The sequence below is a fragment of the Pseudopodoces humilis genome, chromosome 3, assembly GCF_049639895.1.
Source record: "Pseudopodoces humilis isolate 2021_Gansu_Grassland_sample_001 chromosome 3, ASM4963989v1, whole genome shotgun sequence".
NCBI lineage: Eukaryota > Metazoa > Chordata > Aves > Passeriformes > Paridae > Pseudopodoces > Pseudopodoces humilis.
In genome coordinates this window covers 52,836,959-52,858,332 of record NC_142202.1, presented here as the reverse complement: position 1 = coordinate 52,858,332, position 21,374 = coordinate 52,836,959, and the positions used below count along the sequence as shown (strand labels likewise).

Genomic DNA, 21,374 nt, shown 5'->3' with positions numbered 1-21,374 from the left:
ACTGGCCCCAGTACTCAGCCTAGAGGAACACCACTAGTGACGGCCACCAGCTGGATGCAGCACCATTCACCACCTCTCTCTGAGCCCTGCCACCCAGCCAGCTTTTTACCCAGTGAACAGTGCACCAGACCAAGGCATTCTCCAGGAGAATGCTGTAGGAAATGGTGTCTAAGGATTTACTGAAGTCCAGGTAGACTACATTCACAGCTTTCCCCGCACCCACTAAGTGGGGTCACCTTATTGTAAACTTAAATCAAGTTTGTCAAGCAGGACCCACCTTTCATAAACCCAGTTTGGCTGGGCCTGGTTTCCCAGTTGTCCTGTATGTACCCTGTGATGGCACTCATGATGATCTGCTCTATAACCTTCTCTAGGACCAAGGTCAGACTTAGAGGCCTGTAGTTCCCTGGATCCTCCTTCCTTCCATTCTTGTGGATGGGTTTCATTCAAATTTGGTAACTGAGACCTCCTCAGTTAGCCAGGACTGCTGGTGAATGATGGAAAGGGGATTGGTGAGCACTTCTCCCAGCTGCCTCAGTACCCTTGGGTGGATCCCATCCAGCCCTATAAACTTGTGTGTATCTAAATCGTGTTGCAGGTCACTGACCAATTCTCCTTGGATCATGAGGTCTTCGTTCTGTTCCCCATCCCTGTCTTCCAGCCCAGGGCACTGGGTACCCCAACAACCACTGGTTGTATTAAAGACTAAGGCAAAGAAGGCATTAAGTACCTCAGTCTTCTCCTCATTCTTTGTAAACTTCCGCCCATATCCAATAAAGGATGGAGATTCTCCTTAGCCCTCCTGTTGTTGATGATGTATATACAGAAACATTTTTTATTGTCTCTTACTGCAGTAGCCAGACTAAGTTCTAGTTGGCCTTCTAGTTTTCTCCCTGTATAACCTCACAACATCTTTGCAATCCTCCTGAGTTGTCTGCCTCTTCTTCCAAAGGTCATAAATGCTCTTTTCATCCCCAAATTCCAGCCAAGCTGGTGGTCTTCCCCACTGGCTCATCTTTCAGCTTGTTGGGACAGCCTATGCCCATACCTTTAGTATTTCCTTCTTAATGAATGTCCAGCCTTCCTGGACCCCCCTGCCCTTCAGGACTGACTACCATAGGACTCTGTCTCTTACACAGGTGAAACTCTGCCTTTCAAAAACCCAGTGCTTTTTTTGCCTTTACACAGATTCTTATCTATAAACACTCAACCTTATTGTCACCATCAGTAAGCTTCAGAAAATCAAAACACTCCCTAACATACAGGGGTGTCCCATTGTCTCTTCTTCCTTGCCTATTACTTCTGACCTGTGTCAGAATCCAGTTCAAGAATCCAGTTTGCTCCCAAGCCTGAGAAAAGGGTGTAGGGGGCTGGTGCCCCTTCGGCAAGACCACTTTTTTTTTATAGTTTTGTTTCTTCATTATACCTTTGTGTTTTTTTCCTCTTTCACTTGCTGCATTTAAGTCACAGCTTGCTGAGAAGGCTTCAGTTTCTCACGAAGTAGACTGTTCAGTCAAATCCCCACTTTAAAAATACATTTTCTAAATATGCACTATTCACTGTGGTCCTCAGTGATTTGATTGGCAGAAATAAGAACTGCAAAAGTGGATCTTGTCATTCTTAGGCATTCCTTAATATGGAAACAATCACCTGCCATTTCAACCATTTTTTGCAAGGGACACAGTGGGCTTAATAAAATGCACACACCTGCAGTCCAAACTTCTGTTTTCTGGTAAAAAAAAATTTTGTGGGGATTGCAGATGTGCATGTGCAAGATAAGAGACCATTCCCTGTGACACCTGAAAACCCATCCTGGCCTATATTCTGTAATTTTCTGGAAACGCTCTGCACACTGATCCAGCTCTGAGTGTCTGTCTCATGCGATCCAAATGACAAGGGTGACACAACCCCTATGTTGTGCAACACCTGCTCATTTCAGACTCATCTTTCAGAAGTGGTGAACATCTGTGGCACTGTCTGTATTCTGAGACACGGAGACATTCAGCAACTTAAAAAGAAGAACAAGGAGGCCTGATACTGAGGCCCTAAATTATGTTTAGAGAATGGTTCCAGAACAATCAAAACTTTTTTTGTCTTTTTCTTTTCCATTAAAAGATCTCCTAAGGAAGGATTAAACTGGTAGTACGCTATGGTAAATTTAGCTACAGTGTTTCTGGGACAAGATGTCCACGGAACAAGCATCCCTCATTTATCACCAGAACATCTCAATTCTGACCTGAAACACAAATTTGGTGCCACGTGTAGTAATGTGTTTGTGGTCTGTTGCAAATGCCAGCCAGTGAGGGAATGTGTTGGTTTAAGGCACACAAGTAAAAAGCACAGCTTTTAAAAGTTCAGCTTCATTTTCCTTTGCTGGGAAAGGAAATAATTATTCTATTTATTTTGCTTCCAAGATGGGAATAGTAAATGTATTTCTCACCTCACTGAGAGGAAAAAAATCACACACAATATGGTTAAGGTGCACCCCCTTTAACAGAGCGATGTGACAACCTTGCAACTTGAACACAATTTTTTTCTTTAGCTGCTGCCTTCTGGATTTTTTTTCTTTAATGTGGCTTATTCTTGAGATGCGTCATGCATAAGCATCTTGGATCGTTTCCTACAAAACAGCAGAGCTCCTAAATAAAAGGAATGGTTAGGGCAGAAGTGAAGCCTATTTCAAACATGGCTTTAGAGGAGCCGATTTTGCTGCCATGTGGAGGCAAATATTTGGCCATGGAGGAAGAACATCTTAAAATGAGCTATGCTCCAGGAGTGAGCAGATCAATCCTTCCTAGGAGCCTGTGGTAATTCATTTTTTGGATGATGTGAGCTGTGATTCCACTGAGGGTGCTGCTTTTGTTTGTTTTCTTTTGCAGTGATCATGCTGCAGTTGAGATCACCTTTTCCAAAGCTCAGATGCACCTTCCAGAAAGCCAGGGCCCAGATGAGCATTTTGATATTTGTGTCTCGTGATCAAGGGCAGGGCTTTGGGAGAAAAACTGGAGCACAGCAGATGTTCAGACCAGGATTGCACACAGCACTGCTCCTTTTTGACCCACTGTGTGACCCTTTTGGGGACACTCCTTTGTTTTTCAGCTACTGGATGCTATGACACAAATTTCTGTATGTGTAGTGTCACTTCCCATAACCAAAAGCCCTGTGAAAGGGGACAAGTTCCACCCCCACCTCAGCTCCAGTGACAGAAACCTGTGTCCTCACACTACTTCTTGGCTCCCTCACAGTAAGGTGATCCACAAAGGGAACATTAGAAGGCGTTTTCTGAGCCAAGGGTTTTCCCCTGGCAGGTTGCAGAAAGGCCCATCTGCTTCTCTCGGGGCTGGTGTTGCGTCCATCCAGCCTCCACAGCTGCATGCAGCTTTTGCTCTGACCACAGTGATGCTGGTGACAGGGGAGGAAACCTGGCTCCAGGTAGAGATGAGCCAAAAAAAAGTTGTGTTACAGGTAAGTCCTAAAACTTGTTGGACTGGACAAGGACTCCAAGGCACAAAGAGAGGTTGTTGCTCCTGGGGGCAGTGGGACCTCAGTCGAGGTGCAGCTTGCTTCCTCCCTGGAACAGCGAGGCGAGCATGGCTCAGCTGGAGGCAGTGGGGCCAACACCGAGTGGCCACACTGGGTACGCAGTGGGTGAGTTAAGGACATACTTTCAGCCTTAATTCTGAGTTTCCTAGGTTTTGTCAGTTTAAGCCAGATTCCTAATGTTATTTTAATGCAGTTGTTTTGTGTGTGAATAATATGCTTTCAATGCCAAACCACAAGCCCTGGAACTAATATCTCATAAAAATGCCTGGAGTCCAAAGCTAATAGCTGTAATTCAGCTGATCGAGTGATGCCTAAAAAGTTACGGATTAACGCTATTCCTCAAAGGGAAGTAAAATTAAACTCGACTTCTGAGGGGCTGGGTGCTATTTTGCACGGCCTGGGCTGAGGGATGCAGCTTGCTGCAGACCCTGGGCACCCCATGGCAGGGCTCAATGCCCTCTGGGCAGAGGTTGGTGCTGGCGGGGTGAGGGATTTTCCGCATTTTTTCCCTTAAAAAGCTCCCACCCTTCCAGCAACACCCCACCCACTGCTGGGTCACTACGGCTCATCCTCGCACAGCCCTGATGCTGTGGGCAGTGAGTCAGACAACACTGAAATGGGCTGGGGGCCGGTCCCCCTCTCCCAGGCTGGGTGAGTGGCAGCTGAGGCGACATCACGAGCTGTGCCTGGACCCAGCAAGGGGGCAAGTGCCCCTTCCCCCCAGAGGGTTTGGATGAGTCAACAGTGACTTACAGTGACTTGCAGTGAGCAAAGAGGGGACATGGGGGGGGGCAAAGCTGTCCCTTCATGCTCTTTCCAGGCGGGGAAGTCGTGCCACAGGATGTCAGTGCAGCCTGTGGGAAGGCCCTGCCTCCCGAAAGAAACCAGTCTCTCCTCTCAAGAGCACACAGGAAGATCTCTTTCCCAGAATATCTTATTTAGGAAACTTGCATCACAGCAAGCAGCAAAGCAGAATGCTTATTTGGGAAAAAGAAAATGAGATGTGGCCCCAAGTCAGTGCTTGCCTGTAGGCTCTGTGGCAGAAAGTTTGAGGAGGCAGCAGAGGCAGCTGCTGGCTCACAGGACCAAAGGCAGAGCTGGGTGGGCTGGAGACCCAGCTGGTGTTTGCTGCCTGTGTCGTATCCTCCAATACTGGCTGAGGAGCTCTAAGGTATCAGGGATTTTCCTGTTACAACACAAAGGGATCAGCTAGATTAGCTTCTGCAGAGGTGAGAAGGAAATGTGTCATGTTGACTGTTTATTTTGCGTTAATTGGATTCAGACCCTCTTTCTGAATAAATCTCGGTTTACTCCAGCTCCTGTGGTTTTTCATGGCTGTGAATGCAGAGGAGCTGTTCCAGGGATAGGCAAGTGATTCTCGGCTTCAGTGGGGAAAGCAAAGGGATCACACTGTGGTCACTAGAGGCAGGCAGCCTGCAATCAGCACGGCTGTTTGAAGAAGGTCTCATGGTCACATCCCAGATGAGGCTCTGTAGTCATGGACAGCTTCTGGCAGCACGAGTTAAAAGCTGCTCTCTGAGCAGGGAATTTTAAGCTTTTCACTCCTTCAGACATGACATCTACAGCTGCTGTGGGTAAGCTGCAACAGCACAACACTGTGACCTGGGGGCAGGGCAATCCTGCCCGTATGAAAGCAGCATATGCTGGTCCACTTGAACAGGGAGAGCTGCGCTGTCAGCGAATCTTCTGCACTTCATCATCCTTCTCTAGCTGGTGTGGAACACTGTAGGAAAATTATCTTGGTCTGCTGTTTTTCTTGGCCTGCTCTCTCAGAAACATGGAAAGTACCTGCAGCAGGAGTGGCTTCTCAAATTTGTCCCTTAAATCTCTGGAAACAAAATGAACTCAGATGAAAAAGAAAGGAGAATAAGTGTAGTTTAAGAATCCTAGGTCTCAGTGGCTGCAAGCTGCTAATCGACCTCTCTGGCTTAATTCCTCCAAACCAGCAAATACTTTTCACTTCTGTGTCCCTTGCACTGTGGAAACTTTTTGACATCTCTGTACTGGCCAATGTGGTTTGAATCCCTGCCTCTGAGTCACATGGGTATCAAAATCCTCAGGCCAGCTGGACTAAATAATGCTCTCTTGATGAGCACAGCAGAAACTAGACATAAAATAAATCATTAAGTCAGTGACATTTTTTTGGGATCTAAATTGTGCTTGCATATGCGTTACAGAGTCAAGTCTTGATTTTGAAATTCTTCCACTTATTTCTTGTTCTTACAGGTGCAAATGAATGCTACATCAGGAAGACACATTTCTCTGGAGAGCATCTGCTTCTGCAGTTTCCAAAGACATCCTTTCTTTGTGAATGTCTCTTCTTGTACATGAACCTGTGACTTGTCTGAGAGTCTCGTTGTCTTATTGGAATTGCACATTAAAATGATCTTCTATTGTTCTTTCAGTCACGTTTCTCTCTGTGACAGATTATTGTATTTTCTGTTGGCTTTGATATTTTTTAATTGATCACTGAAGGACCAAATCCAGCTGGGTACATTCTCTGATGAGGTGGGTATTGAAGTACTTTGGTATATAGATTGTCATTGTTTTCAATGGCACCTTTTGCCTTGATCATTTGCTCTTGCAGAACTCATTTCTTTCAGTACTTTTAGAGCCCATGGGAGGTGCTAAATAAACACTTCAAACTATAATAAAAGTCACTGGCCAACTGTGAGGTGCTAAAATTAAGTAAAATGCCCAGCATCGCATAGGTAAGCAGAGCAACTGTTTTTCTCTTCCTTTGTTGTCCTGATTAATTTACAGCACATAGATCAGGCTTTTACATTCTGCCTACCTGCAGAGCTTCCTACTGGAGCAGTATCCATCCAATTGAACAAAAAAAAAAGAAGAAAAATGCCTGAGATAAAACCAGTATGATCAACTAATATGAAGGAACTTTTTTTTTGGGTTGTTTTTTTTTTAATATGGACAATAGAGTCAGTTTTTGCTTATCTTTGGTTTTGGAGTGCCTGAGCCATCTTAGAAAATTTAGCCTGAATCAGACATGTAGAATTTCCTAGTGAGGAACATGCCAATCTACAAAATGAAAATTAGGTTAAAGGAAAATAGCTGAAAACTGAGACTGCTACCAGAAAATATGATACAACATGGACATTGGGAGACAGTGTAATATAGGAATCCCTGCATTTACTGAAGTTTGCCACCTCTACAACAAAGTTGCTTTGCTTCCACAAAGCAGTGCTATAGAGGTTTTTAGGGAAGGAAGCAAAACAGAGCATTATTTCTAAGGGAAATCACAGGTGCAATAGGAGAGCTGTCAGTAAAGGCATCCCTTTCCCATGGCAGTACGCAGAGAGCACAGTGGGAATGGCTCGATAGCAGAAGCAAGAACAGGATGGGCTCTAAGTGTCACCAAGTGAAAAAACTGGTAGGGGCACCAACAGGCTGCCAGTCCCTCTCTTGCTGTCCTGCCAGGAGGAAGCATTAGTGAGAACAGGCTACTCCTCTGCAGACTGAAAGTAAAGATAAATTAATTACTCAATCCAGAACTTTAAAAAAACAGCAATATGACTTTTGGAAATGCAGAAAGACCCATCCATCTGTTGCCTTCTTAGCAATATGAAAATTGAAGGACACTGTGTAAGCCAAGGGAAAACCCCAACACTCTGCAGCACTAAATTCAGTTAAATCTCTGCCCTCAGCAGCTTCCAAATCACATAAACATCAGGAATATTGGAGGGCTGGGGCACATGGCCTTAAGAGGCCAGGTCAGAAAACACTATTGTTTCCTTGCATGAGAAGATATAAATAATATTTAGCATCTTCAAGCAGGCAAGTTCATAAGTGAGCCTGCCTGACTGTGAACTGGCTTCTTTGATAACTTAGTATTCAGGAGAGGGAAGAATTGCCATAGCAACATTCCCATCTTCTGACATGTATCATGCAGATCATGTAGTCAAGGCAGCGCAGCACCCTCTCACACATGTGCTCTGTGAACTTTTGCGTTCCTGACAATATTAAAGAGAGAACTGTGTCTCATGATTGACACACTTGCCTGTGTGTCTTTATGATTCCTTAAAAAATATATGGAAATGCTTCCCTTCCCCCATCCCTCCTCCTTTGAACGGTTTTCTTTTTTCCATCCCACTGAAATGATGAGTGAGAACAGTTCCTGCCCCAGATCTGTAGATATATGTTCCTGACAGTAGTCCTACGCTATGCAAATGTGTAAACTGCAAAATGTAGAGGGCTTTAAAAAATTAAGTATATCCAGCAGAGTCTAAATTCTGAGTGCTGAAAGGAACTAAAAATCTTTCAGTGGCTGCATAATTAATGCTCTATTAAGCAAAGCCTTACATCGCTTTTCTTTTGGGTTTTTTATTTATTTATTCATTTATTTTTGCTTTGAGTTAGCCTGAAATCTCCAGACACACACATCAACCATTCCTATGGCACATGCCAGTATATATGCCACCCTGTGTGGGGGCTGAGTTCACAAGCAGAGCAGAATACTTGTTTGCTTGAGGCAAACAAGTAGGATCTGGCTAACCCCTGGGATGGCTTTGGCTATGTGGACTTGCCGCTGTAGGAGAAGCATTACACATCACACAGGGCTTTGCTGTGGGCCACTACAAACGGGATGCTGCAACACCGTGCAGTGACACCCTTGTCTGTAACCCTGACAGCTGTCACAGCCAGGTGCTTGACTTTACAAGTGCTCTTGCTTTAATTGTATGAGAGGTCTGCCCAGTGGATGTCTTTCTAAGCTTACTGCCTAGTCAGTATTTTCGCTCCTTTCAAAAACTCTGTAATGCTATAAAGAGTTGGAATATAATTACCCCACTGTATTTATGTGTGTCTCTAACTGCAGCCACCCCACCAGTGGTTCTGACATTAAAAGTACCACAATATACTGTCACATGCCTACATATTTTCTCCTCAGACCTGGGATTTCATATGCTGTGCTGTCCTTGGCAGGATGCCTATTGCACCATCTCTGCATAGAGATTGGCCTCAGTAACCCCCTTCTCCAAGGAATAGGCTTAAAATCCTGCATAACTCTAAGGCCTTGGCAGAAAGAGACCAAAACCCACTCAGACTGAGTGCTCTCTCTGGACTGTATGCACCTAGCTGTGGGCTACACCTGAGTGAGGTAATTTTTCTAACCATGTTGTTTTATCCTCTCTTGGCTGCCTTCTCACACGACTCCCCAGAGCTGCCTAATAAGCATTCACTGCAAAACATTCCCATTGGATGGCAAAAGCTCTCATTGTTTGTGCCGTGGGGGCTCCTTTGTACAACTGTCTGCTGGAGGCAGGTAACCTTTGGATTGGAACAGCTTCTTCTATCTTTCCCCCACCCACATTCCTGTTCTCTCCACCACTCTTCTCCAATGTTTAGGATTACTGTACAAAACTTTGGTACTTTATGTGGTACCAAAGGAACCAGGACCTCACCACGCTCCAGGAAAGGTGAATGTAATTATGTTGTGGTCAGTATCACTTGGTTGTTCAGCTAGGATTATATCTCCAATGAGCCATCTCCTGAGCTTCACTCATGTTTGAAAGCCCTGCCTGCCTTGGTGTACTCCACACCACTGCCCATTCCAAGAAATGAAGATTCAAGAAATCCCCTCTTCATAACTTGTTCCATGGTAATTCTTGGCCAGAGTACACACAGGTAGCTGAGGTCCTCCATTATGGTAATTTTTGCTGCCTCACTAAGTATTGTATGACTAATTGCCTCTTCCTACTCAATGACTAATAGCACTCCTGTTAAGCCACCTCTAGAGAGAATGGTTTTGCAGCTTAATACCAGTTACAGAAGAGTGACCACCTCCCTCTTTTATCCCATGACATATGTCAGGTGTGAACTTCAGAGGCAAACTAAGAACCATTATTATATAAGAACAACTTATTTTATTTTACATAGTAAATAAGCTAAGACAATTATATGTAGACACATAGCCAGGCACTGTTCTGCCTGCAGAAATGCAGGAACTGTAGAGTCCTGCAGCCACAGACTGTCCCTGTTGCTATCGGCAGCATGGCCAGCAGCAGACCAGCCTTATTCCTGGGAGAAAAGTAGGACAAGGGGCTGTCAGTTTGGAGTTATGGTGGCATTACTGCCCCTGTCAAGAATGATGCCTTCCACAGTGCCTGATTTCTTTCCATGCTAAGTAAGTAACTGCCATTTAACATCTGACTGTCATCATTTGTTTCTGCAGAAGATCCTGTGTGTATATATGTGCATATATATGTGTCCATGTGTGTGTTTAACTTCCATCTACACAACACACATACAGAGGGGACTATGCGTAATAGAAAGCAAAGGTATATTTTGTCCTAGAACTGACTGCACCATAGCAATTTCTACATTTAGAATGCACACTGCAGAGATGCTTCTCCAGCCTAAAGGTATATGTTTATATTTTAGTACACAAGCTATATATAAAATGCTGGACTTGAACACCATGGCTAGTTACAACATTAATAACATGAAAAAGATGCTATTTCGTTTCTGTCTCATTTTACACAACTCTAAAGAACAGCAGATACCTTCTCCAGTGGGCCACAAAGTCTGTGGCCTACCTTTCAAATTTCTGTACTGGCATTTATTGCGATGAGGTTTAAATCCCTTTACAGCTGTGGTCTGAACAACAAAAGGGCACTTAAGGGAATAAGAATTCAACTTGCTCTTCTGGGTTACATTAAAACCCATTGATTTCCATCTGTTACTTGAACAAAACAGAGTGCATTTTTGATAAAAATAAAATTGCTCATTTTGGAGAATATATGCTAAATATATTTCATGTTTGTGGTCTGCAAATTGGGCAGTTCTGTTCTTCCTAGTTACTTAAATGATACAAGCAAGAGGAAGTAGCTATGCACAAAATGTATATTTTCACCCTAAGCCCAAACTCCTGTCATTACATCATTAGAAGCACTACACAAAATGCTCCACCTGCCAGCAGCCCTCTTGGCCCCTTATTCAGCAAAACCCCTGCAATTAAAAGCACCTGTTGTGTGTGCTGTGAGCTCAGGATGTGCCCAAGAACTCTTATAAACAGATCTCAACAGCTACATCCTTTTACTTTTCATTTAGTTTCATTCTCCCTTTGTTCTTGCCTTAAAGAGGAAAGAGAGATCATTGCCACTGTAGAGAGCTGACCAGCCAAACCTCCAGTTGTTCTTTTCTTCCCTGGGACTTTGGCAGTAGTCAAGCTCCCAGGTTTCTGTCCTTCCCAGCAACACCTGTGACCCCAGTTTAACCAGCTGGCCACAGCAGCAGGTGAAGCTATGAACCACACGAGCAGAGCAGCTGGAATACTCTAGTGGCGATGACCTCTCCAGGCTTTGATCAGGAGCTTTCTCATGCTGCTGCAGAAAGAAGACACCTGTCACCAGTGTTTGACCCCACTCATGTGACAACAGAGAGAATTCAGAGATAGGATTAGTAGCACTTTTCCAAGTCTGCATTTGGAGGTGACCTCACCTACACCTCTCCTATTGCTTACTTCTTTACTCCCAGGCCAGGAACACCAAACCTGCCTTGGTGATGCTAGCCTCAGGTTGATGGTCTCTTCAGGACTATACATCAGCTCACATTTTATATGATGAATCTTTTGAGTGTTAAGCCTAATGGTATCTGAGTCTTCAAAGGCTACTGAAGTGTGAATCAGAGCAGAATGACCAATCCTCATAGAAAATAAAAGGCAAAGAATAAATTATTGTTAGGATTTGAAGCAGTCTTTGAAAAGCAAATTCAATAGGAAAAATGAACTGAGAAGTGCCTACTTTATACAGTGCCACTACAAACTGCCCCCTGGAGCCTGCAGAATGGTGAGCCATTTGTCAGTCTACTCAGTGTTCAAGTGGCTTTGACGTGCACTGGTGGTGATTTTGCTAATATTACTCCCATGGGCAGAGAGATGTAAAGAGTAGGGAAAATCAGGGAAAATATTTGTCATTTTCCTTTAAAATAAGGCAATGGTTGCTACACAAAAACAACAAATTACAGTTTTGTCCTACACAAGCCAAATTACACACTGAAATAATTTAATGTTGAAATTGTGGCACAAGTTTGCAAATTATGACAAAGCCTTTTTAACAGAGTGGTATGGGAACTATGAATATGTGTTTTGGGGCAGCTACATGCAGGCAGAAAGTAATGATGAAAAACCAAAACAGGGGACATAGTTACAATGAAATTCATGACAACATGGTGGCTAGACTTTCTAACCAGCCTTTTTTTCTAACCTCCCTTTTTATGTTCTATTACTAAAAAAAGAGATTACTAATTTTGAAAAGTTGGGTATTGGAGAGTGAGATAATGTCAGCATTTAGGCTGTCTGTTCAACCTTAATTTGGCCCCTTGTGAGTATGAATTATGATATTGCCTTTAATTAGATGATCACACAATATTTTTTTCCTGTGCCTCACTCGTAACACTTGATGGATGGTGCTCACTGAATGATGAAACTGTATTTTGTATTTTCCTCGTGGTTCAAGGTGTGGCAGCCTTCCTTATTTACTGCACACCGTGATCTTCTATGACAACAAAACTAATGACTCCTTTGCAGAGTTTTCTATGTGGTTTATCATTACAGCTAGAGCATAACAAACACTACTAATTTCATTTTGTTGCAGTCCTTGAGGGAAAAGCTAGAGGTTTGTTCACTTAGTTCATCCATTTAGAAGCTATTCTCATTGCTCAAGTTGCCATCAAAGCTTTGTTTCCCTCACACTTCTATGCAGCTTTATTTGCATCAGCTCTGGGGAGGTATTGACAATTCATGGGAAGCAAAGTGGCTTCCCCATTCTGGTCTTTGTCTTGGGTAGTCAAGGCATGGAGAGGATCACCAGATCAGGGATGGCAGGGAAAACCCTATTCAGCCACAAGATGGATGATTCCCAAAGCTGATAAACACTGGAGAATTACCTGTGCACGACACGGAAATGCAGGCTTATTTTTTTCCTAAAATTTGGACAAAGACAAATAGCTATTTGCCATAAATTCAGAAATGCTACAAACATAAATGTTGTCTTCAGACTGAGTTCCACAGCAAAAGTAGAGAAAAGTTTTCCAGACTTTTTTTTTTCATAGACTTGCACTTGGAAATAAATTACTTGTTCTGACAAAAAGCTTTCCACCAAAAATTAGTTCCCCCAAGAGAAATACCTTTCAGGGACAATTTCAGCCAAGATGGTTGAAATTTGGCAAGTTTACAAGTGACTTTTATTTTAGTCATCATTCATCCATCATCTTTCTTAAGAGTGATGGATTGTGTAATCCTAAAGGGAATGAATGCAGTCTAGAGGAGTGCTCTCTGGGTACACAGGCCCCCAAGTTATTTATATCATGGTTCATACATCAGAGGCTAGATTTAATGCTCTAAAATGTTTTTGACTTTAAGTACGATGATTCAAAGCTCACAGGAGGTGAGGAACTTTTTGAGATGTGAGAAGACAAATTGAGTTCAAACCTTCTTGGAATACTATAAATTTTCTTAAACCAAATGTAACCCACCACATTTTGTATCACATATATTGCCTTTGGCTAACATTGCCAACCTCAGGGGTTTAACTGAGATCTAAGCTTGGTGTCTATTTTTTTGAGGTGCTGAAAATTCACAAATTCACAGATATGAGGGATGACAACTTTAAGCATACCTATACTGTACCTCTGAAAGGGAGCCTTCTTTCACTTGGACACCTACCTATGGATTCATCTATGCAATTTTGATCTCTGACATTTCTGTTTTCTTTATATTCTTACTACATCTCATATATTGCATATAATGACACGGTATTAGAAGAAAAACCTATCTTGAGCAGGTGCAAAACCTGCTGAGAAGGAGGAATCTTTCCATCAATGTCAGTTTTTGAGATCTCAGACATTCAGTACTCATTGGTGCCATATATACAGCAGACATGATCAGAGTATGCTCTAGCAGAATGGGTACAGCTCTGTGGCATTTTGGCACTTAGTTAACCCATTCTTCCTATTAGAATGAATTCTTGAATTCTGTGAAGGAAACACAGAAACTGTGAAATAAAATCTTGAAAAAAAAAAAACAAGTCCTAGACCTAATAGCAGAGCATAGGTTATGTAAATTCTTCACATGACAAAAAGTCAATAGAATTTCTGCTTTGGGCTTCCCGCCCCAAGCCACAGTTGCTGCTGTTGGAAAGTACAGCCAGATCCCCCAGAACATTCACTGTCCACCACTACTTCTATGTGCTACCACGGCTTTCAGAAGCAGTGACTTTAAACAGTTCCTAGCCCACTAAACATGACTGAATCCATGCCTTCTCTCCTTCCTGAGTTTTAAAAGCCTGTCGCAAATAGCATCGTGCACATGTAATGGGGAGTTCAGGAACAGCAGAACATAATAGCCCTAATGCAAGGCCACATGGCTACGGCCATTTGCTTCCAAACTCCAGTGGTTTTTGTGTGTCCTGTCCTCTCCCTCTGTAGGAGGGATCAGTAGAGGAGCTCCTTTATCTGGCCACTTATTTCAATGAAATTTCTAGTAATTTGCTTAGCTTCAAAATCTTTGCAACTCTTGATCAGCAAGTTAAAAATAATCTAGCAGATGGACAGAAAAAGACAATATCATTAATGAATCTTATTTTTGAAGGAAACAAACCAAAAAGCACATTGTTGAACTTGTGCTGTTTTGTATGATAGTGTGTACATACATTTAAAAAGTACTGTGGAGGCATGTAATGAGTTGCACGAGATCAGTTTTCCCCGGAGTTATTCCAGAGCAGAAACACCATTATATTGTATTAAAACTCTGCAGAAATCCTGTTACTAAAAACAACACATTAACACCATACATACTCAAAGTGCTCTGCATGTGTTAGAAGAAATTACTAAATACACTAATGAACAAATATGTGATATGAATACCAGTATTTGGAGCATAAAGCTAATTTTTAATAAATATTGTCTTGTCAAAAATTATTCTATTCAGTTTATTTTAGTTCTAGATGATTTTTCCTGCCCACTAGACTTACGTCTTGATTGTCTAGTAGTTAAACAGAATCATATCAAACTCAAATAATCACTAGTTTTTTGCAATTGAATTCCTTATACCAACAGGCATGTGCTTAACTTTAAACATTTGCTTACATGCCTTCCTGAAGTAAGACTTAAATGCTCACTCTTGTGCAACACGAACAGCTCAGCCCACCTGTTGAGAACTTACAATATGAAAATGCAAGGTCTGTTAGTTTACTATGAAAATAAGACGAAAAATCCTCATGTAGAAATTATACAATCTACAGTTGACACTGGAAAACCCGAAAATGTATCATTCAAATGCCATCAATCCATCAAAAATGTCAAGAATCAGCATGAAGAAACAGAACTGCAAGGATAATTTCATTTTTATTTAGGTCTAAAGATCTTAACACTGCAAGTAAGATTTCACTGAACTGGTAAAATTATTAACATAACGAATTTAAGGCAGCTGTTACATAGTGTTACATTAATATTTCAGTCAGACTGAACTCTTCTTCAGATACATTCATGCAATTAACTTCTATGCTGTAATTTGAAATATATAGGATTGCTTTGTTTCCCTGTATTAGACCTATCTGGTTAAGCTTTTCTCAAACAATACAGAGAATGGACTCATTGTTCTTCTTGGCAGAAGTAAAAAGATCTAATGACTTAATGGTTTAATGACTTATTTGATTCAAGAAATGCACGTTGAGAATGCCTTGGAGATAAATATACATCTTATATGTGTATGTCACATGCAAGCATGGAGAAACTGAAGTTTGAAACATTAATATTATTCTTAGTTAAAATCATTTTCCCCCCATATAAAATCCAAAAATATCCTTGCACTGAGAAGTGGGCCCATGAAACTTCTTCCTTTCCAGAAGATTCCTCTCCAGGCCAAGCTCTGTTGGGGATGAGAAATCTTCCATGGAACTATAAACAATCCTCTGTGTTGCCTCTTATTGTTCACTCCGATTTTGGCTTTTCTTTTCCTTCTTCAATACCTGAAAACATACAGAGAGCAGCTTTAAAAAATCAGTGAATACAACTCAAGGGTTTGCTTAGAGAGGTTCCTCTAATGCATTGGTCTTTACTTTATCAATGCTGTTTCTCCTGAACTTGCTCTCCTGTGTTACCTCAACTTCTGTGAAGGGAAAAAACATCTGCACACCTGATGGCAGTGGTTGTCCAGTAATGGAGCTGCACAATCCTCCCTCACTCCCATTTTCAGATCAGCCTGACCCCCTGCCTCACACCCAGCCTTTGATGGCTGCAGGGGTCTGGGAACATGTAGTTCCCTCACCTGCTCTGCTTACCTCCTAGCAAACTAAAATAGATGTTACTATAGCTGAATATAAGCAACCATCTTTGTTTGAAAGAAAATTTTAGAAACTGTGTTTCAAAATTCAATAATTTGAGGTCCCTCTCCATTTCAACATTTGATTTTTAAGTATGTGCAGGTACATCTCCCTTTTTTGAAAGTACAAGAATGGAGAAACAATTACTGCTGAGAGGGTGCCTCTCTCTTCTTGTAATGGCCATTTCTTTCAGTAATATCAGGAGGGTTGAGTTGAGTGTAGGGCTTCTTAAAGAACTTATTCTAGCTGCTGGACTTGTCTCTTTTCTGTGCTGAGCAAAGCCTGGGCTGGGCAGCAGACTGTTTTTTCTGGCAATGGAAACATTCAGCTATTTCATATGCCTGTTCCTGGACAATGAATTACTACTGGTATCTGACAAAAGTATTGTTCTTCTGACTAAGCCCTCTCTGCCAGACATCTCAAATACAAATATTTCTTTTGGAGGTTTTCAGGCCTGCTGCATGCTGGAAAAGAAAGACTTATGATAACCAAAGGCAAAAAAGAAGCAATGCTTGAGAATGCTGAGAGGAAAATCCACTCACAAGTAAGATCACCAGCTAGTGCAATAGATGCATAGGCGGTAAATACACTGTAAATCACTTCAAAAAGATAATTCATGAATTCCAATGTGGGAAACAGAGACTCATCTGCAGTTAGAAAGCACAACTGCAGAGCTGCCTTGCTGAAAGAAACAACACCAAGACAAATGGGTTTGCATGTTGCCAGCAGCCCAAGTACAATGGCCCTGGGTGTTGCTGGCACACCGGTGTTAATGGGAGAGCCACAGCTGAAGGTTTAACAACCAAAACAAGAGACTGGGACCAAAAGATTACAGATGGTTTACAATTTGCTCCAGAGCCAATCTTAAGTCTTCTGCTTTCTCCTAGAAGGAACTTTTCCAATAATTTTAAAAGCTGTTTTATTTGCCTTTCTGAAAGCACGTCTTTCCTTTCTTCTGAAGCACTCTACTGCAGATGCATCAAATAGTTTGGCAGGAATGCAGATATCCACAAAATTGTGGACAGACACTGGCTTGTACAAAGGGCAAATTTTTCCTTCCCTACCATGTTTGTGGTTTAACTTGGAAAAACTAACTGCAAATCATTTTGTCAGTAGTGAGGTTCTATTTAATGCATCTCCAGAGGCAAATAAAAATACTCCAAACCCAAAACAACCCCTTCTCACCCCAGAAATCTTCTCATGGCAGACTGTTTGGATTTGCAGTCTTACTGCTCAAAAGCCCCTTTTAAGTGTACAGTTTTCAAATAATATTTTCCCAGGCCTCGCATGGTGACAGAGTGGCATAATTTTACATCTCTGTTGTTTGTGGTGTTCCTGCCACACGCTTCAGGTTAAGTTTGCGCAAAGTGTTTCAAGCTCAGCAAACCAGCAGGTGACTCACGGCATTTCTGTTTTCCAAGTGCTTGAGCCAGAAAGGACTTGAGATCAATATTCCTTATCTACATGAAGGAAATGATGGAGAGGACAATAATTCCAGGGTAAACCTTGAAAGATGTTGGGAGAATGACCCAATTGATTTAGCTCCTCTAGGGCGGAGGCCTGCAAGGACCAGGGATTTTGTTATGCATACTTTGGAATAGTGCAGGAATTTTTCCACCATCTACTTATTCATGGACTTGCTAAGAATATGTGATTCTTTACCACACTATTATTCTTCATACAGGACTTAGGTTAAGTGAAATTATTCCTTGCAGCTGCCTTTTTTAGAAACATCTTTCCTGAATTAACTTAGAGAAGTTAAATAAATGTGAATTTGACATCAAACTGAGGACTGAATACCCATCTTGAATACTATGACCAGTGGTTGATGGTCCTAGAGCAAAAACAAAAAGGCATTTTACACCTGGATGCTAATAGAGCAAATGGAAAGTAAAACTGCTTTGAGCTTCTAGCATTAGATTCTACCTGGTATTGAAGGACTTGTTAAAGAGAGTCGCGTGTGCCATTAACTACCAAGTGAATTTATTTCCCTCCAGTTGTGATTTGCCACAGCAGCTATAATGAATGTTATTTCATTCAATTTGATAAATGAAAGCCATCTTTCATAGATAAAAGGAACTTACTTTTAATCTTGTGTTTGTTTTGTTTTCCCTTTTCCTCTCCTCAGCAATGGGTGGCCTAGGCAGGATAGATGATGTACAGTCTGCACATTTGAGCTTACCGTGCACTAAAGTGATCTTTCATTCCTGTTATTTCACTGACAAGAACATGTTCATTTTCCCTGAGTAATTATATACACTGAGAGAACACCTAATACCTGAAAATACTAAAAGAGTATATTTTCATTTCTCAGTCTAAGCTTACCATTAATGGCATCCACATTACATTCTAGCTGCATTTAATGGGTTCATCAGCTAATAAGTGGGTTGTAAACATCTCAGGTAATTGCCAAGAGCTCTTAAATTAGTACTGTAAAAGAGAATACATATTCATAGCTCCTCAGGCTCTCCAGCAGCCATTCTGTTCATCCGTCTGTTTTTAAGGGCAGGCAAGCAAGATGTTTCAGTGGAACTTCTGTCATTTTCCTTTGTTTTAGTCAGCTTAAAACATTCTACATTTTCAGAGAAACATACTCAAGTCCTGATGGTGTACTTCACGAGATAATATTCCTAAAACAATACTCACATTTCTGTGTATCCCAGATGTAGTTGTTCAGGACTTCTCCCACCAAGTAGAATACATTAATTATTATGGTAACAGCTGCAAAAAAGATTATTTTGACACCTGGGCTGAGGTGCTCAAGCAGCGGGTACACCCACACTCCTGTAACTTGGTGAATCCAGCACACCCTGAAACAAAACAAAAATAACAAGCACTGACTCTTACAGCCCTGTTTTACAAAAGTAGCTTGGCCTGTGGGTTTAGCTACTGTAACCCAAAAAGCAATTATTTGAAAGGCTGCAAGTTGCAGCTGAACTGGAGCACGTGCATGCCATCCATCCCGAAGAGACATCACAAATGATGAAACTATGATTGATTTCCCACATTCTTACTGCTTTGCTTTCAATTTATTATGAGCGGTTGGCCAGATTTCATTTCTGATGTAGGCAGGTATTTCCTTGCTCAGTTATATTTCTGAGGAAACCCCTGTTTCATGCCAAAGCTGGAAACTGCAGCAGCCTCTGTTCCAAGCAGGTTCTTTATCCTAAGAGCATTCAGGGTTCTGCAGGCTCTACTACCATCTCGCTCTGCTTCCTGCAGTATCCTACTTTCACTTCATACACATTTGTGATTTCCTTTTGCTTTTCCTTGCTACACATGGTAATCAGTTTTTGGGTTTGCCAGATGCATATGGTTTAGATTCTCTTTGAGAGAACATTTTCTTCAGCAACTGTGTTTTAGATTGGTCCTCCTTCCAGTTACCTGCTATAATTTGGAATCTATTTTTCTCTAGGAAAGAGAAATATTTTTTTAAAAGACCAAACAAAACCAAAACTCTGGTGACACAGAGATTTCTATCATTCAGCTACAGAGGACATTGTTGGTACACTAGACAGACTATCAGCTTTACAGTAGTGCAGCCTGAAGAAGCACTCCAGGTGTGTGGTTTTGCTGTGTGTGGCTGCAGTGGACACCTGTATCCTCTGATGGGATCACTTTTGTGTTGAGCTCTGATGCAGTGAGTGGTGAAGTCAGAGGGAGCAGAGAGAGTCCATACATTCCAGTATGTATGGAACTTCCAGTGGAATTTAAGAAAAGTAAATACTGGCAAACAACTGAGCAAACATCTCAGAAGCTAACTGGGTAAAGTGCTCACTGAAGGTAGGCTAGGGCTTTGCTGGGCTCTCTTCAAGAATGTAAATCTTTGCCTTTCTGACCTGGAAATTTGAGAGAAAAGCTCACAGTGAAGCACAGCTAGAGCAGCTGCACAGACTGTTATAGATGGGGATTTCCATGTCCACATGATTTGCCTCACTTGCTAAGTTTCTGTTTGTTTAAGGAAGATTTTTGATCACTAGATCAAGTCAAAGGCTCCTAAAGGGTAGAGACAGAGAAGTTCACACAAAACTGCTACCATGAAATTCTGTCACACAGAGAGTACAGAATCCCTGTTTAACAATCACCCTGGAAATGTCCACAGTTGTCACAGCTTCCCTCCTCCTTGGAAAAGCTTTTATTACAGCCAAACCCTTAACAGTTGCACACTTCACCTGGGAAACTACATGTGTCAGTAAATTAATCTGCATGATCTAAATGCAATTAAACCCTCTTCTCCAAATCAGTTCACATATGGGAAATTATCTCTGTACTTTACAGTTATTTTCCCCAGTATTCTCCTGTGACAGAATTAACCTGACTAGATAAAATTATCTATGAAGAAATGAAAGGCTCCTGCATAACCCATGGTAACAGGGGACACCATGATCCTCTTGATGAAAGAAAAAGATGAGACAGTTGGGTAGAAGGTAATGGGATGTCCCCTACTACCAGGTTGGCTTAGCAGGGAATGTCTATTATGGCTTAACAATTTTCAGTTTCATTTGCTTTTTTCAGTTTTTATTTGCCTTTTTTCCTAACGATCATTCTGTGAAAAACAAGCTCCAAGGAAAAAGACTGAAAAGAAGCTGGTCTCTTTTTCACTTATTTTCTGTGGTATGATGAAACTTCTCAGGATTATAAAGTACCTTTACAGAGGGACTTTTCAAGAGACCTTCTAAACGGCATCTGTGTAGCCAACTTCATGAACCAACTTCATGCTTTCAAGCAGAAGCGGCTTTTACTAGAACACATTTATGCTAGAAAGAGGAAGCATTTTCTAAATCCAGCCAAAGAATCACTGATGGGCTCCTGCATGTCAGCAATCTCTGGTTAGTTCAGGCTTTGCGGACAGCTCCGGCATTCTGCTCTCTGCTGCCCAGCACAGGAGCCCACTCCCTGCGTGGTGATGCTGCTCGTGCCTTCAGTGCAGGTGTTGTTTGTCTGTCCCTGGGGTGGCCACACTGTCACAACTGCTTTGAGCATGAGAAGGACCAAGCACCGCCGTGGAGACAACAGTCACAAATCCACCTGATCCTTCTGAAAGTGAGCTGCACCACGCTGCTGGCTATGCTGGGCTGGAGTAATATTAGCCTTCTCTCCACTGAGCAGTGACATGCTCTGGCATTGTCTGTGCTACAAACAGGAGCAGCAAAGGGACGACTGCTGCCATGGAAACCTCACCTGGTGGCCTTTCTTAGTGGGTTCGCTCCTGCTGGAATACAGGTGGTCTCGAGGCTGCTCTATAAAGGGCTGATCAACCATTTGCATAAAGCTTCCACACAAGAGTGCTGATTACCAGTGTTAATGAACTCCTTCAGTGTTGCAGTTCCAGTAGCCATTACTCCTATCCAACCTCATTGTTAGTTAAGCACAAGGAAGCATGCATTAAGATTTATTTAGTAGTGCAAATCTAGATCAAATTGAAGATTTTGTTATTGAACAGGTGTAAAAAGTGTGTAGTTTAGATAGAAATAA

At 42.0% G+C, this 21,374-nt stretch overlaps 1 protein-coding gene across 2 annotated transcripts in view; it reads right to left on the bottom strand.

Annotated features, from left to right (window-relative positions):
* Window positions 1-14,903: 14,903 nt before the first annotated feature.
* AIG1 (androgen induced 1) overlaps window positions 14,904-21,374 on the bottom strand; it is a 129,218-nt gene continuing 122,747 nt past the window's right edge. For both annotated transcript variants that reach the window (XM_088052944.1, XM_005518442.3), the window contains 2 exons: window positions 18,546-18,709; window positions 14,904-15,545 (listed from right to left, as the gene is read on the bottom strand). In XM_088052944.1, coding sequence (XP_087909070.1) covers window positions 15,508-15,545; window positions 18,546-18,709 — 202 coding nt within the window. In that variant the 3' untranslated portion in view covers window positions 14,904-15,507. The remainder of the gene's footprint in view (window positions 15,546-18,545; window positions 18,710-21,374) is intronic.